General features: G+C 41.3%; 1 protein-coding gene across 1 annotated transcript in view; it reads right to left on the reverse strand.

Annotated features, from left to right (window-relative positions):
- Window positions 1–5,008: 5,008 nt before the first annotated feature.
- The window catches only part of MREG (melanoregulin), a 67,646-nt gene continuing 57,649 nt past the window's right edge, over window positions 5,009–15,005 (reverse strand). Inside the window, exons 3-5 of the mRNA XM_007462851.1 lie at window positions 7,900–7,990; window positions 6,567–6,730; window positions 5,009–5,757 (exon numbers count right to left, since the gene is read on the reverse strand). Coding sequence (XP_007462913.1) covers window positions 5,623–5,757; window positions 6,567–6,730; window positions 7,900–7,990 — 390 coding nt within the window. The 3' untranslated portion in view covers window positions 5,009–5,622. The remainder of the gene's footprint in view (window positions 5,758–6,566; window positions 6,731–7,899; window positions 7,991–15,005) is intronic.

Raw genomic sequence — 15,005 nt, forward strand, 5'->3', positions numbered from 1 at the left:
ATAAGCAAATAGCTACGGAGGAGAGAGGAAAGGCAGGGTTGGGACAATTGTACTGAGATGTCATCACAATAAAGGCCTCAGTCAATCTAATGGGGAGCTCTAGAGCTAGGATAACTCTTTCTAGCCCTGCAACAACTAACTAGTCAGTAGAGGCAGGATGCCCCTAACAGGGGAGTGGCCTTGGACCAGGCAGCTCTCACTGGTTGAAGTCAATTCCTACAGAGAGATCCGGCTGAGATCTCAGACACCAACACTGCCAGAAGCTGAGGAATGAATAGTTCAGTCCCAAAGGGGCCAGACCTGAGCAGTACTCCACATCATCTGCTACAGTGTATCCCTGTGTTGCTTGGATCCACTTGCCTTTTTTTTTTTTTTTTTTTTTTTTTTTTTGCAGTATGCGGGCCTCTCACTGTTGTGGCCTCTCCAGTTGCGGAGCACAGGCTCCGGACGCGCAGGCTCAGCGGCCATGGCTCACGGGCCCAGCCGCTCCGCGGCATGTGGGATCTTCCCGGACCGGGGCACGAACCCGTGTCCCCTACATCGGCAGGCGGACTCTCAACCACTGCGCCACCAGGGAAGCCCCCACTTGCTTTTTATGGCACATCCTGGGAGAGGATCCTCTGGGAGTCTGGGGCATTTCTTTTCCTGAAGAAAGGCTAATTGAACAACTTACAGCCCCACTGCTACAGCTGGTCTCAAGGCCACAGTAATACTTATCATCTCTCTTCTAGATTCCCTAACAGTACTCCTCGAAACTGTCAAGGTCATCAAAAGCAAGGAAAGTTTGAGAAACTATCACAGCCTAAGAGAACATGATGACTATATGCAATACAGTGACCCGGATAGGATCCTGCAACAGAAAAAGACATTAGGTGAAAACTAAGGTATTGGAATAAACTATGGACTTTAGTTAACAATAATGCATCAATAGTGGTTCATTAGATGTGACAAATGTACCATTCTACGGTTTGATGTTAATAATAGAAACTTGATATGAGACATATGGGAATGCTCTGTACAACCTTTGGAACTTTTCTGTAAATCTAAGACTATTCTAAAATTAAGAGTTTATATTAAAAATAACAGGGAAAAAGTAGATTGTTGCTAGACTTTGCACTCATGCCTTCATGAGTCTGACAAAAACCAAACTCGTGATAAGCAGTTTTTCAAGTAATGTGTAATTATCCCTTGCAAATGGCATGGCCTTACTCCAGAACCCGAGGAGTCTGTGTTGTCATTCTCCTATTGAGTTTTCCATAAATTCCACATAGCAGCTTTTCTTATCACTGACTTTTAATACTAAGGGGTCTGTAGGATCCTATGATACAAGTGTCAAGCCACTTGGCCATAGCCTGGACCTGCTTTGGAGCCCTTTCTTGCCCTGGACCTCATTCAGCGCTGGCAGCTTTTCATGTCACCCAGTTAAATGGGATGGAGCAGTATTTCTAGGTGACAACATAAAAAAGCCTACCAAGCATTCTGCTGGCTCCGTAGAGGTGGGAGGTGTAAGATGAAATAACTCAACCTTTCCTTTGAGGGGATGTTTCAGCATGCCACAGACCAATGGACCCCTGAAAACTTCACCGAAGTGACAGGCCCCTGAGACTCTGTAGAATTTCTCTCATCCTTTGAAGTGCATGTCTTTCCTTAAGGTCTCCAATGCATTTGCCATTTGGTACTCATCGGATCTAAGGTTACCGATATAGTAACCAATGTGACATTCTACAGAGTCCACATGGTCCAGATCCTTTGGGGCTATAACAGACGGCAGGAGAGTTTAGATAGCTCTGGAGCAATACCATAAATGTATACTGTTGTCCATCTCAAGTGAATGCAAACACTTTCTGACCTACCTTTCTGATGGGTATGGAAAGAACGCATTTGCCAGATCAACAGTCACATTGTAGCTGAGGCTTGTTACTTTATTCTCACAAAGATCCCATCTCTAGCTCAGCAGCTGCAATTAGGGCTACTGCTTGGTTGAATTTTCAATAATTCACTTTCATTCCCCAGTGTCCATCTAGTTTTAGGGCCAGAGTGGTGAATTAAATGGAATTATAATCAGGACCAACACTCCTGCATCCTTTATGCCTTTAAGGGTACTGATCTCTGTCATCTTTCTGGAGTGCAATATTGATTTGGGTTTACTATTCAGAGCCTTTCACTTAGCTTTCTCATTAAGATGGTTTTTAACCCACAGGCCAAAAAATGAATGTTGGTTGTGCCGAGTCCCAAGTATGCTCAGCCCAATAATTTATTCTGGAACTGAGAAGGTGACCACTGGGTAGATCCATGAACTCAATGGACCTACTGTGAGTTAGAACTGGGGTAGGACTCCATTTATTATTTGAATTCCATGTACCCTCCTTCTAAATGGCACACTGTAATGATTCTCTTGTCCTTGGGTATCAACGTCAACTTGGATCTTGTGTCCCATGTCCTCAGAGTGTTTGTGTATACTCCTTTCCCCAGGGTACAGTTATCTCAGCAAATGACCATAGGTCCTTTAGAGGCAGGCCTAGGGGAAGCAGTGCCATATACACTTGCGGTGGTGTTTCAAAGTCTTCCTTCTTGGGGATCTAGTCTTTCCTTTAGTCAGTAGTTTCTGGGTCTAGAAAATAGCCAAGGTCTGGAAACTTGGCAAGAGATCATAACTACTTATTATGTGGCTGTGGCTGTGTCCTACCTATCTCCTGATCCTCCATCCTTGAGATCTTTCGATGGTACAGCTTGAGCAATACTCTTATTGGCTACCCATCTGTTTTGCCCCTAGGGATGCCACGATCCATTAACCATCTCCAAATCTCTCTGCAGGTGCCCCTCGGATCTGGCCATTTGTTATGATAATTGTGTCCACTTGTCTTCTGACAGTGAAGCATTGCCACTGGGCCCCTATCCTGCCATCCCCATTGCTACCAGTGAGCCCACTTCTGGAACACCCTCTGGCCTACGGGGCTATTACTGAGTTTTCAGTGATCCTGGTGACTCCTCACCAAAGCATTCTTTATCACTTTGGTCAGTGTGTCCACTGTGCCTTCCTGGGGCCTCCTTTAAGAAAACATAAATACTTTATTATTTGTTGCAATAATTTTTTTATTGCAACAAATAATATTTGCAACACATATTATTTGTTGTTTCATGGAATAGGAAATCAGGTGTTCTATCTGCTAATTACAGGGTTTTCCCCCTGGTGCACACTAACATAAGTAACTATTAATATAAAATTTTCCATCCATCTACCACCTGAAACTTCCCTGCAGACACACATGAACCTTTGGATCCCGGTTGTGCTGAGCACCTTGTGGCCTGAAGTGGTCATGTCAGTCACCCTCAAGCCTCTCTCATGTACTCCTCAATGGACTTGAGCCCAGATCTGCCCCTTGACTGGCTTTAGAATGATGGGAGGTCCTTAAGGCCATCTATCTCTCAGCCTCTTTACCCTTTAATTTAAAGGAATTATGGAAAGAATATCTGTTCCTTCTTAATTCTCAGAAATATGACATACATTCAGCTGAAAAGTAAACACAGAAACCTTTTAATTCTTTGCAAGGAAAATTTCCTGGATAATTCCATGAGTTTTTATAATCATAGAGACAATTTTATCCTTACTTATTCATTACCAAAAATAAGGACTATGGTTACAATGTGTATTCTCCATAGATGCAAACAATCTCATCTATTTTGACACCAAAAAATGGCAGAAAGACAACATACAAATTCCAAGGACAAGGATGAAAACAATATGATTTTCAAAGTTTTTTATTTTTTTTGGTTTAATTTATTGTCTGTTTTTGTTTGTTTGTCTCATTGTTTGTATGTTGATCTTGCAAGAGCCTATAGACGTGAGGGAAAATATCTGCAGGCTAATTTTAAACAACATGAGAGAGGCACTAAGTACTAAATAAAACAAAATAAAAAATGTCTTTTTTATTTTAAAAAATAAAACTTTTAGTTTACTTATTAAACTAGGAAGAATATTCCTGAAACATGTGAGTTAAATCGGTCTGCAAAGCATTCATAAATGGAGAACATGTATCTCCTCTAACAAATATTTTAAACATGGTGTTCACTACCAGAAGAGCTAATCAGGGTAGGGAAATTGTGAAGTCACAGTCCCCTGCACAGGCTAAATACAAGTTACTTTTTAACTTGAAGTCAGAAAAGTAAAATCTGTAACAGTAAAAATATTGCCATTGTTCTCAGCAGTCTACTAACAAATCCAATGAGCTCTCAAAGTCTTTTCAATAAAATGAACCCTGATTTCATGGTAAGCTCCTTGCTTAGGTAGCAATTAACTTTATTTATTTATTTATTTATTTTTGCGGTGCGCGGGCCTCTCACCGTTGTGGCCTCTCCCGCTGCGGAGCACAGGCTCCGGATGCACAGGCTCAGCGGCCATGGCTCACGGGCCCAGCCGCTCTGCGGCATGTGGGATGTTCCCGGACCGGGGCACGAACCCGCGTCCCCTGCATCGGCAGGCGGACTCTCAACCACTGCGCCACCAGGGAAGGCCGGCAATTAACTTTTGAAACTGGGCTGCTCAATCTGTGGATAGACGCAAACTGTATTGACAGAATTGTTCCACTTTGAAAATCATCTTCAGGATGGAAGAAAGTCCAGCAATGACCTTCTTCAATGCAACACTGCCTGCAGAGTTGCTACTGCTGCTGCCGGTGCCTCGCGGGGCTAAGCCCCAGGCTGCCAGGATGAGCACTGACCCCAGTGCACTGTGACCATGGGCTCTCTGTGCCCACTCTGGGTCCTGGAGCTGAGGCCACACTGCATGAGAGGTCCCTGGGCAGGTGCAACTCTCAGTCGACAAGCTGGAAACAGGTTGAAGAGAAAAGAAGACAGTAAAGGTCAAATAGATGCTATCCTAGATAAAATAGCAAGGGCTTGTGGACTAGAGCTGGACAATATGTAAAAGTGAGGTAAGCAGATATCAGTAACGTTGAGAATTCAAGATGCTTGTACCACAGCTGAAGACACAGCTTTTCACATGTAGCTGCAGGAAGTTCTGCTTGGGAGCATTCTATTTAGGATTCACTTCTGAGCGGCACTCCTAGATAGTTCTCTCATTTCGTATATCTAAACAATCTGAATGATCTCAAAATGATGCCTCCAACACCTCCAAGGTTCTGTAGGTGCTTCCAAATCAAAGAAAGGTCTTGTCACGCCTGGTATTATTTTGGTGTTAGCCTATATTATATAACAATTATTTAAAAATTGGTAATCCATATTTGGGCTCAATGATAGCTCTATTAATCTTATTAACTAGAACATCCTATTCTCCCAGTAGGATTAGTGGCTACAGCTTATTGTACAACCAAAACCAAAATGGGGGCAATGGGTTCTTGGAATCTAATCACCCATGATGAAATATCCCACTGACCAACTCTCTGATGCAAGATCACCAGGGCGTTCCAACGCAGCCTCAACTTTCATATAGTCAAGTCCTCATGATGAGCAGATATCCAAACGCTTAGACTTTTGTAGGACTCAGAATGCTTTTTCTCTTAGCTAGCCTCTTCTTGCCCATTCTCTTTGACACGCATCTGTCCAACTCTGGTAGGCTGTTGAGTTCCAGTAAGAGAAATCCCATTCTGCCTCGTAGCCTCTCCCTTAGGGACTTGGAAAGGGAAGGTAGTGCAGTTCTTTCTGGCCATCTGCCTGGCATGGGACCCCAGGCTTCTTGGGGTACGTTTGACTGGCAATTTTAAAGAATTCTTCTGCAGCATCGAGTGCAATGAGACGGTCCTGCCAAAAAATTAAAAATACAAATGTTGTCAAGATGGGAACCAAGCCATGTTCGTGGGAAAACCAATCTAAAAACTACAATATCCACCCTAGAAATAATGATGAGTGAGTAAAACATTTATTAAATTTTTCCCAACAAATTGAGAGACACTCCTTAACCCTTACTTACATTATCCAAGAAACATTCCTCTGCTCTTAGCGTCCTTTCAAATCATTTTTCAATCTTAGGTTATACACACAATATTTCTCACATCTCTTTGACCTAGAAATGGTTCAAAAAGCTGACTGCACAGCTAAATTGGCTGAAAAATACGGATAGATTCTTGAGCCACAATGCAAGTCTCAGCTGGTCTAAGTGCAGTCCAGAAACCTGAATTTTTTTTTTTTTTTTTTTTTTTTTTTTTTTTTTTTTTCCTTGCGTTATGCGGGCCTCTCACTGTTGTGGCCTCTCCCATTTGCGGAGCACAGGCTCCGGACGCGCAGGCTCAGTGGCCGTGGCTCACGGGCCCAGCCGCTCCGCGGCACGTGGGCTCTTCCCGCAACGGGGCACGAACCCGCGTCTCCTGCATCGGCAGGCGGACTCTCAAGCACTGCGCCACCAGGGAAGCCCCAGAAACCTGAATTTTTAAAGCCCTCCAAGTGATTATGATGTGCTGGCCACTGGGTACCAATGCATAAGATGCCAGAATCATCTGCCATACCTCATACCATGGTGGAGCTGGTGGTGTGAGAATGCTGAGAATATGGACTAACAGAGAAGCAAAACTTTAAAGCAAAATCAGAGCAGGTGGAGAAAGACATCCACTTACCACAACAAAGAGATATCTCTCCGAAAGCTCCCAACTGGTTGGGAAAATACTGGTCTCTTCAGCCAGTCTCAACAATATCTCCCGAGCTTCCCTTGTGTTTTTAGAATCACTGATGGTGCTGAGTTTTGTCACTGACAACAAAGAGTCTGCTTCCTTTTGAAAACCTAAGGTAAAGAGATTGAACCCTCACGTAAATTAGTCACAAGGAAATGATGGTCCTGCAGGAGATTAAGGGACCCAACAGTGGATTAGGAAACAAATATGAGAAAACTGAAGCCCAAGCCTCCCAGCACAGTGAGGTTGGTGGGGTCTTTAATTAAAATTCCCTTGCGATTTCTTCTTACCAGATTTTCTTTGTTAACTTTTTCCTCCGAGTTAAGCCTCGGACACTCATCCGCTGACTGCCTGCTGCCCCTTTTTTTTGGTTTGGAAACCCTTCTCCCACGCCCCACTCTCCACCTCCTCCCGTTTCCTGAATTCCTTCTTCCCCTGCAACCTGCACGATGGTCACCTTCAGGTCCCTACTTCTCCAAGCCCAGATTCCCTTCCCCGGGGCAATAAGGCTGACTGGTTAAATTACTTACTGCAAAGGTCTAAAAGACTCATAGATTTACCCTTCCTGGGATAACTTACATCATAAAGAGGAGACTATGAAGTCAGAACAATACTGGGTGAGTAAAGAGGGAGAGTTCCACCCCACCCCATCATATCCCAACTAAAGCAACAGCGGCTAGCAACTTGGTACCCCACTTTTGAAAGGGAATGATGCCAAGGTGTCATGTTCTCTTTCAAAGCAGAAGGACTGAGGACTTCAAAATTGATAAATTCATTATTTTAAAACATGAAAACAAGCTTACTTTGTAACGTGAGGACCATGTTTATTGTATCACAACCCTGGCAGATTTAAGAAAAATCAATACCCAATATCTACTCTAATACCACAGGTATTTTGCTGTGTCTCTTACAAATAATATTTCTCCCAATCTGCCTTACCTTATAAAGCTATGATTAACTGGCCAATCACTCCCATCTAATGCAATCAATGTACAATGCCCCAAAAGTCAATGGTGGTGCCCATATGATTCCACTGCCCTGTGCTACTTGATACTGAGGACAGATGGAGTAACACATGACAAAATACGTCCTCAAGACAGGGTCTGGTGATAACAGAAACATCAGATGTTTATCTCAGGACGGGATTGGGAAAATAATTAGTACACAGTAGCCTTAGTCAGTTACTGACATTCCTTTCATAAAAACCATTCTGGAGAAAGTAAAGAGGAATGCTCACAACTGGTTATTTTTACCATTTCATAATCACTTTCAGACTCACCTAAATCTTCTAAAATGCGTTTCCATCTATTTCTCACTTCCCTTCGAATCTGTCGCAGGGTGTAGATATCGTAGTTGAGTTTTTGCCACTCCTGTAGGAAAATAAAAATTCAGTTTTATTTTTACATTTTGGCCTAAATCCCTAATTCCCAAAGTTAAGCTGTTTAAGCCTGTGGCTCTCCTCTTCACTAATCTTCAAAACAAATCCCAAAAGAAGAGAAGGAGATGGGAAGATGACGTCAACAGGAATACATCAGCTCCATGTCTGGAGAATCTGCTGTATACCAGGGGATATAACACATTACATCAATTATCCTAATTAAACTCTTCACGTCACCACTCTTTCAACCTCAGTGATAACACCTGTAAAGTAGGGATAACAAGAGTGAACATTCCATTTAAGATAGTTATAAAGATAAAAGGTATAAAAATAAACCTTTATATATAAAATGCCTGCACACAGTAAGCATCTAATAAAATCTATGTATTACTGAAGCCATTTTACAGATAATGAAACTGAAGCCCGGAAAGGTTAACTGGCTAATCCAGTATCATCCAGCTAACGGGTATCAGAATTGGTGTTTGAATTCACATCTCACTCCAAAGTTCATGAGAAAAATGACACACAGAGATTTCCCTGGCGGTCCAGTGGTTTAAAAATGGTCCACATCAAAAAATATATATATATTTAAAAAGGAAAAAAGAAAAATGACACACAAAGAATTTGTGTCTTTCTTTGTTACCAGAATAAAGAAGACCTGAAGTAGATCCCAAGTTTCTTGATTTCCAGCCAGTTTCTTTCACCGTATCTCAGCATTGCTCTCATTCATTTATGTTCCCATGATAGGATGAATCTTTCAAGCATTCAGCAGAACTATTAAAAGATTATCATCCTGAAAACTTCAATCTTCTGAGTAGTAGGTCCCCAAACATAACTTGAATCTTTCAGGAGCATTAGAATCTTTACTGAGCTAGGCATTTGTTTTAAATGCCATGGAAATTTGTTTTCAAGGAGACTTCTCTATCGAGAAGGGTCATTTTATAGAGTATACCTTTTCCTCTTGGCAAGAGCATTAACCACACAAGTATCCTAATGCACAGCTTAAAAGAACATCATTCTAAATGCTCAATTTAAGACTCAAGTTATATGATATTCTGACTCCACTAACCGGAAATGTTTCAATGATGCCATTATTTCCCTACCAAGTTCCTTTCAAGGCTTGCCTCGCTCATGCCTAATCAACTGTCATGACTGGTTAAGAGAAATCAATTTAGCTGCCATTCCCAAACATTTATAGATACCACTTTGAGAAAGAAAATCTAGCAAAATAAAGCACGTTTTGTTATGATTGCATTTTAGATCTTGTATCTGAAGATACAAAGGCATCAGAAAGTCATGGATTTCACAAGACTATAATTCAAAAAGATATATGCACCCCTATGTTCATAGCAGCACTACACACAATAGCCAAGACGTGGAAGCATCCTAAACGTCCACCAAGAGATGACTAGATAAAGAGGATGTGGTACATATATACAATGGAATACTCCTCAGCCATACAAAGAATGAAATAATGCCATTTGCAGCAGCATGGATGGACCTAGAGATTATCACACTAAGTGAAGTAAGTCAGAAAGAAAAAGACAAATACCACATGATATCACTTGTATGTGGAATCTAATCTATGACACAAATGAACTTATCTATGAAACAGAAACGGACTCACAGACAGAGAACAGACTTGTGATTACCAAGGGGAAGGAGAGAAGGGGGAGGGAAGGATTGGGAGTTTGGGATTAGCAGATGCAAACTATTACATATAGAATGGATAAACAACAAGGTCCTACTGTATAGCACAGGGAACTATATTCAATATACTGTGATAAACCAAAATGGTAAAGAATATGAAAAAGAATGTATATATATGTATAAATGAATCACTTTGCTGTACAGCAGAAATTAACACAACATTGTAAATCAACTACACCTCAATAACATAAATTTTTTATAAAAAGGTCATGGATTTCAGCAATTTTCTAGAAATCAGGAAGTGGTGAATCTGAGTACTCTTTCCTGGTCCTCTGTTTTTGACCAAAGGTGTTTATACACGTGTTTGCATAAGTGTGCAGTGGCTGGGGTCAGGGATGAAGCCTGGGACACTGGAAGGCAACGCTGACTGGGTCATCTCAGAAATATGCAATCCTGACCTCATCTTCAGCACCATGTTAAAGCACTCCTATCTAATGCCCCACAGACTGTGTAACTATTCAATACAGTATTGCCATTTTCATTGGATGGGTCATTCAGTATACATAGCATTTTGGAAAAGAGCATGGGTGTTAGAGCCAGACTTCCCAGGTTTGAATCCCAGCTCCATTATTTATTAACAGCCTAACTTCGGGCAAGTTCATAACTTCACTGTGTGTCAGTGGCCTCATCTATAATATGGAGATAGTAATACTACCTACCTCTCAGGCTTATTGTGAGGACCAAATGCTTTCATGCAAGCCCTGAAAATGGAGTTTGGTGCACATTCTCCTCCAAAGCAGTGTAGGCACAGTTAAGAAACAATCTTCTGGGCTTCCCTGGTGGCGCAGTGGTTGAGAGTCCGCCTGCTGATGCAGGGAACGCAGGTTCGTGCCCCGGTCCGGGAAGATCCCACATGCCGCGGAGCGGCTGGGCCCATGAGCCGTGGCCGCTGAGCCTGCGCGTCCGGAGCCTGTGCTCCTCAACGGGAGGGGCCACAACAGTGAGAGGCCCGCATACCGCAAAAAACAAAAACAAAAAAAAACAATCTTCCAAGACTCAGGATGATTTCTCTTATGAGGATTGAGGACATTAGGCAGTACCTCATTTGTGAGGACCTCCAGAAGAAAACTTACTCTGCTCTTGACATTAGGTAGGATTTCACTTTTCCTAAAAAATGTTTCACTGTTCTGAACATTGTGAATTTTATAACTGATCAGTTTTCACGCTTACCTGAAAATGTAGAGTCCTTTCATGGAAAACATATAGGATTTTGAAAGCATTTTTGAATTATCAAAATTTTTACTACTTTTTATATCTTTATGTTTTTTCTCTTTTCTCATCTTCTAGTTTGTGCCCTCATTGTATTTTCATGTACGTTACCTTAAGCCCTTTTTGATTAAAAAAAGACTATAGGGCTTCCCTGGTGGCGCAGTGGTTGGGAGTCCGCCTGCCGATGCAGGGGACACGGGTTCGTGCCCCGGTCCGGGAGGATCCCACATGCCGCGCAGCGGCTGCGCCCGTGAGCCATGGGCGCTGAGCCTGCGCGTCCAGAGCCTGTGCTCTGCAGCGGGGGAGGCCACGGCTGAGAGGCCCGCGTACCGCAAAAAAAAAAAAAAAAAACTAATAAATAAACAAAAGATTACACAGAGCAGCACTGTGCTTATTCTCAATGAAACTGACCCTCCTGGCTGGACTAAATGAAAAGTGACCAGGATTCGGATTCGACTCACACTTGATTAGAGACCCACAGATGCGATGCTTTACATATTCACACAACCTTAAATGATGTAACAAACCACTAGGTGGCTTCATTAACTTGCGATTAGAGGTCTCTGCTAATTTTTCTTTTAGCTCCTTAGGCTGATGCCTCAGAACTTCCGTCCTGAAGGAAGTGTAGCGAAATGTCTATTTTTCGGAGACCCATTCATCACTGGGTAATCCGGACTTCAGACTTTTTTTTAATCTTTCTTTTCTTGCTGTCCATCTATCAGTTATTTTGCTATTCCTAAGTACTAACACGGAATGTTATACAAATCCATTCCGTTTCAGTGTCTGTTCCTCTGATAAACTGTTAGATGGTGAAGCAACGATGTAACATTTTAAAATCCGCTAAGGATGGATCCACACACGATGCACGTGATAAGTACCTGTTAGGATTAACAGAATGAAACGCTGCATTTCATAAATCCATATTATAACTGTCTTCTTTTGACAGAATAGTCATGGATAATCATATATGAAAGTATTTGAAAGTTCTGTGCAAAATTTAAAGCTCTAAAACCAGAAGAAGCTTGGGCAGAGTTTTAACTAAGTACTGGCTTTTGAAAAAATAAATAAGGGGAATTTGAACTCCTCTTTAACATACGATCCCAAAGGACAGAATCTAAATGTAGCAAACGAGCAACGGCGATGAACAAAATCTTACCCACAACTAAAGAAACTCATTTATTCCCTGGTATTAGAGAAAAGCAAGTCTTATGATGTCCTTCTACATTTTAAAAATTGTACCAATTTTCTTTAGACAAACAATTTGAAAATAACAAGTTACATATTCTTCACAAGTGACCTGATGCTCAAATCTATTAGACATCAAAAGTTAAACTCTTATTTTTAAAAAAAAATCTTTGTTTGCTCATTATTTCTGAAGTAATACACTGTGGTCTTTGTGATGCTGTGGCCCGAAACTTTTAACAATGAATACATTAGCAGAGGTGTAATAAAAGAAATCATGCAGATTTAATTTCATAAGGTACCTGGGAACCAAGTCAAACTGAAAAAATGTGATTGAAAACAAGTAACTGAAGATGCTTAGCTTAATTTTTGAGGTTTTTCTCCTCCCTAGTTGTTGGCCAAATCAGATCAGGGTTGCTAGATAAGAAGGATGAGGCCAAACATGAAAGGAGAACAAAGCTCAACCTCCTGCCACCATCAGGAGCTCGGTCTCCTGCAGCTTTAGATCCCATGAGCTTGCCTTGACCTTGAGTTCTGATTTAAGTTCCTGGGATCGTTTTCTCATGAATAAAATTAAAACATTTTATTCACACCTACACTGTGTTAGTGTGAGGTTGTGGAAACATAGCACAATCAAAAAGTACTCTTACTTCTTGTTAAAAAGGTGATTTATATATTTAAAGAAATGTACGCTAACAATAGGTGACATATATATATATATTTTGTTATATTCATATTTATGGTTTATTACAGTGAAAGCATACAGATTAAATTCAATAAAGCCAAAAGGCACATAAAGTGGAGTCCAGGAGAGACCCAGGCACAGGCTTCCAGTTGTCTCCCCCATGGAGTCATATAGACAGTACTTACTTTTCCTAGCAATGATGTGTAACAACAATAGGTGACATATATTTTAAAATCATCTTACACTCTTAGGAACAACTTCAAAAGAGATTAATTCATTTTTAATTATAAAAATAATATAATCACATAGGAATAAAAATTCAAAGAGAACAGGGTATAAAATGAAAACTAAAAGCTTACTTTCTCATTCTCTTTTTTTGCCTTATTCCTCAGAAGTACCTACTTCTGAACCTTCTTTTTCTTCCTCCTCCTCCTTTCTTTTCTTATTCTTCTCTGGTATCTACTTCCATAACTCCTCCAAATATTAGGTTTACACTTCCAATCTCACATGCATTGACTTTAAAATTTCTTTGCGCTCTCTGCTATGGACAAAGAGAGCTATTTAGCTCTTCACTCTCTCTCTCTCTCTCTCTCTCTCTCTCTCTCTCTCTCTCTCTCTCTCCCTCTCATTGCAAGGGAGACAGGACAAGTGGGGACACAGATTCTCATTAGTATTTGGACAAATCACGATCTATCCCCTGGGGCTGGCACACTGTGGCCCCAAACAAAATCTGGGTTCTAGTAGCAAAAAAGAAAGATGTGATACAGACACTGGGGCAACTGATCTGTCTGCCACGAGCAGACATTTGACGTTTGCTTCTCCAAGATATATTTTCCCCTTCTCTCATCAGTCTGTCAAGTTTACCCCAATTTTCCTTTAGAGAACAATTATATTCTCAGCTCTAAGACTGGACACTGATTGGCTTAAGCTAATCAACTCAACCTTGCAACATATTAGAACCAACAGGGAATATTTTAAAATACCAATGCATTTTAGGATCCACCTCCCAAAGCAATGAAATCAGAATCCTTTGAAGGGGTGCCAGGCTTGAAATCCAATAACTTAAGCCAATCAGCATATCCCATTGGCTCAGGTATGGGCACAGTACCCAATTCAAGCCAAGGAGATGCAACAAAATCCATGGGGCTTCTGGGATGATGGGGAGTGGTGTTCTCTCTTCCCCTGGAGGATGGGGTGTGAGGGTACAAAACCAAGAAATGGTCCCATCACTTTTACTACACTGAGAAGAGCCAGCTTAAAGAAAAATCAATATTCAGAAGAGGACAAAGACGAAAGTATCACATAGAGGTAGAGCCTAAGGCCATCCTGGGCCTCAGGATCAAACTTCATCCGAAGTCAGTCCTGTTTCTGGAACTTTGTTAACCTAAGCTAATTCCATTCTGGTTTAGACAACTGGAGTTCTCCTTTTTGGTCCTTACATCTGAAAGATTCACGTTATAAAGCCCACTCATTGAGTACATACACAAAAAGGTAATTATACATATAGCACAAAATATTAATCTCATATTTTCCTACCTCTAACCCCTAGGGAAAAATGTTCAGCATATCGAGCTGTTTAGCTGGGAATGGATATGGCTTACAGAGAATGCAGTATTAATGGCTCTACCTAGGGTTCAACCTTTCTGTCCCAGGAGTGACTGAGGCAATGACACAGATATAACAGCAGTCCTTTTCTGCATGCAGGGATTGCTTTATGGTGCCTCCCCTGAATTCTGTCCACCAGAGCAGAGCTTCTCAACTCTCACAAGACTGTTGCTATAACAGGGGAAAGGAGATGGCTTATACCTCATTGGCTAATTTCTTCCAAAAATCCGGAGGAGAAGGGTCTAACTATCATTTGCTTAACCACTCAATTTCCTTAATTGCAAAGACATGTTGAACCCTTTTGGCTGGATATAATGATCTATTCAAAGTTAACTTTTGATTCATAATAACTTTCAGCCAAAATCTATTCACCTCCTGGAACCCAAGCATTAAGATGATCATGTCTTTTGTCTTTCTTGGATAGTGAAAAGCCATCTTCAGAGGAAGATGCTCATATCCAGGCTTAAATCTGCTTCATCTCCTTTACTTCATACCCTCAAATCAGATCATCACAAACTGAAGTCTAAGAAATGGTCCTTATTATATTTGATCTGCATAAAAACCCAGCCAAGAAGGTCTTTCCCAAATTTTACATGAAGTGAAGTAACTTTCCCTA

Source organism: Lipotes vexillifer, unplaced genomic scaffold, assembly GCF_000442215.2.
Source record: "Lipotes vexillifer unplaced genomic scaffold, Lipotes_vexillifer_v1.1 scaffold1518, whole genome shotgun sequence".
NCBI lineage: Eukaryota > Metazoa > Chordata > Mammalia > Artiodactyla > Lipotidae > Lipotes > Lipotes vexillifer.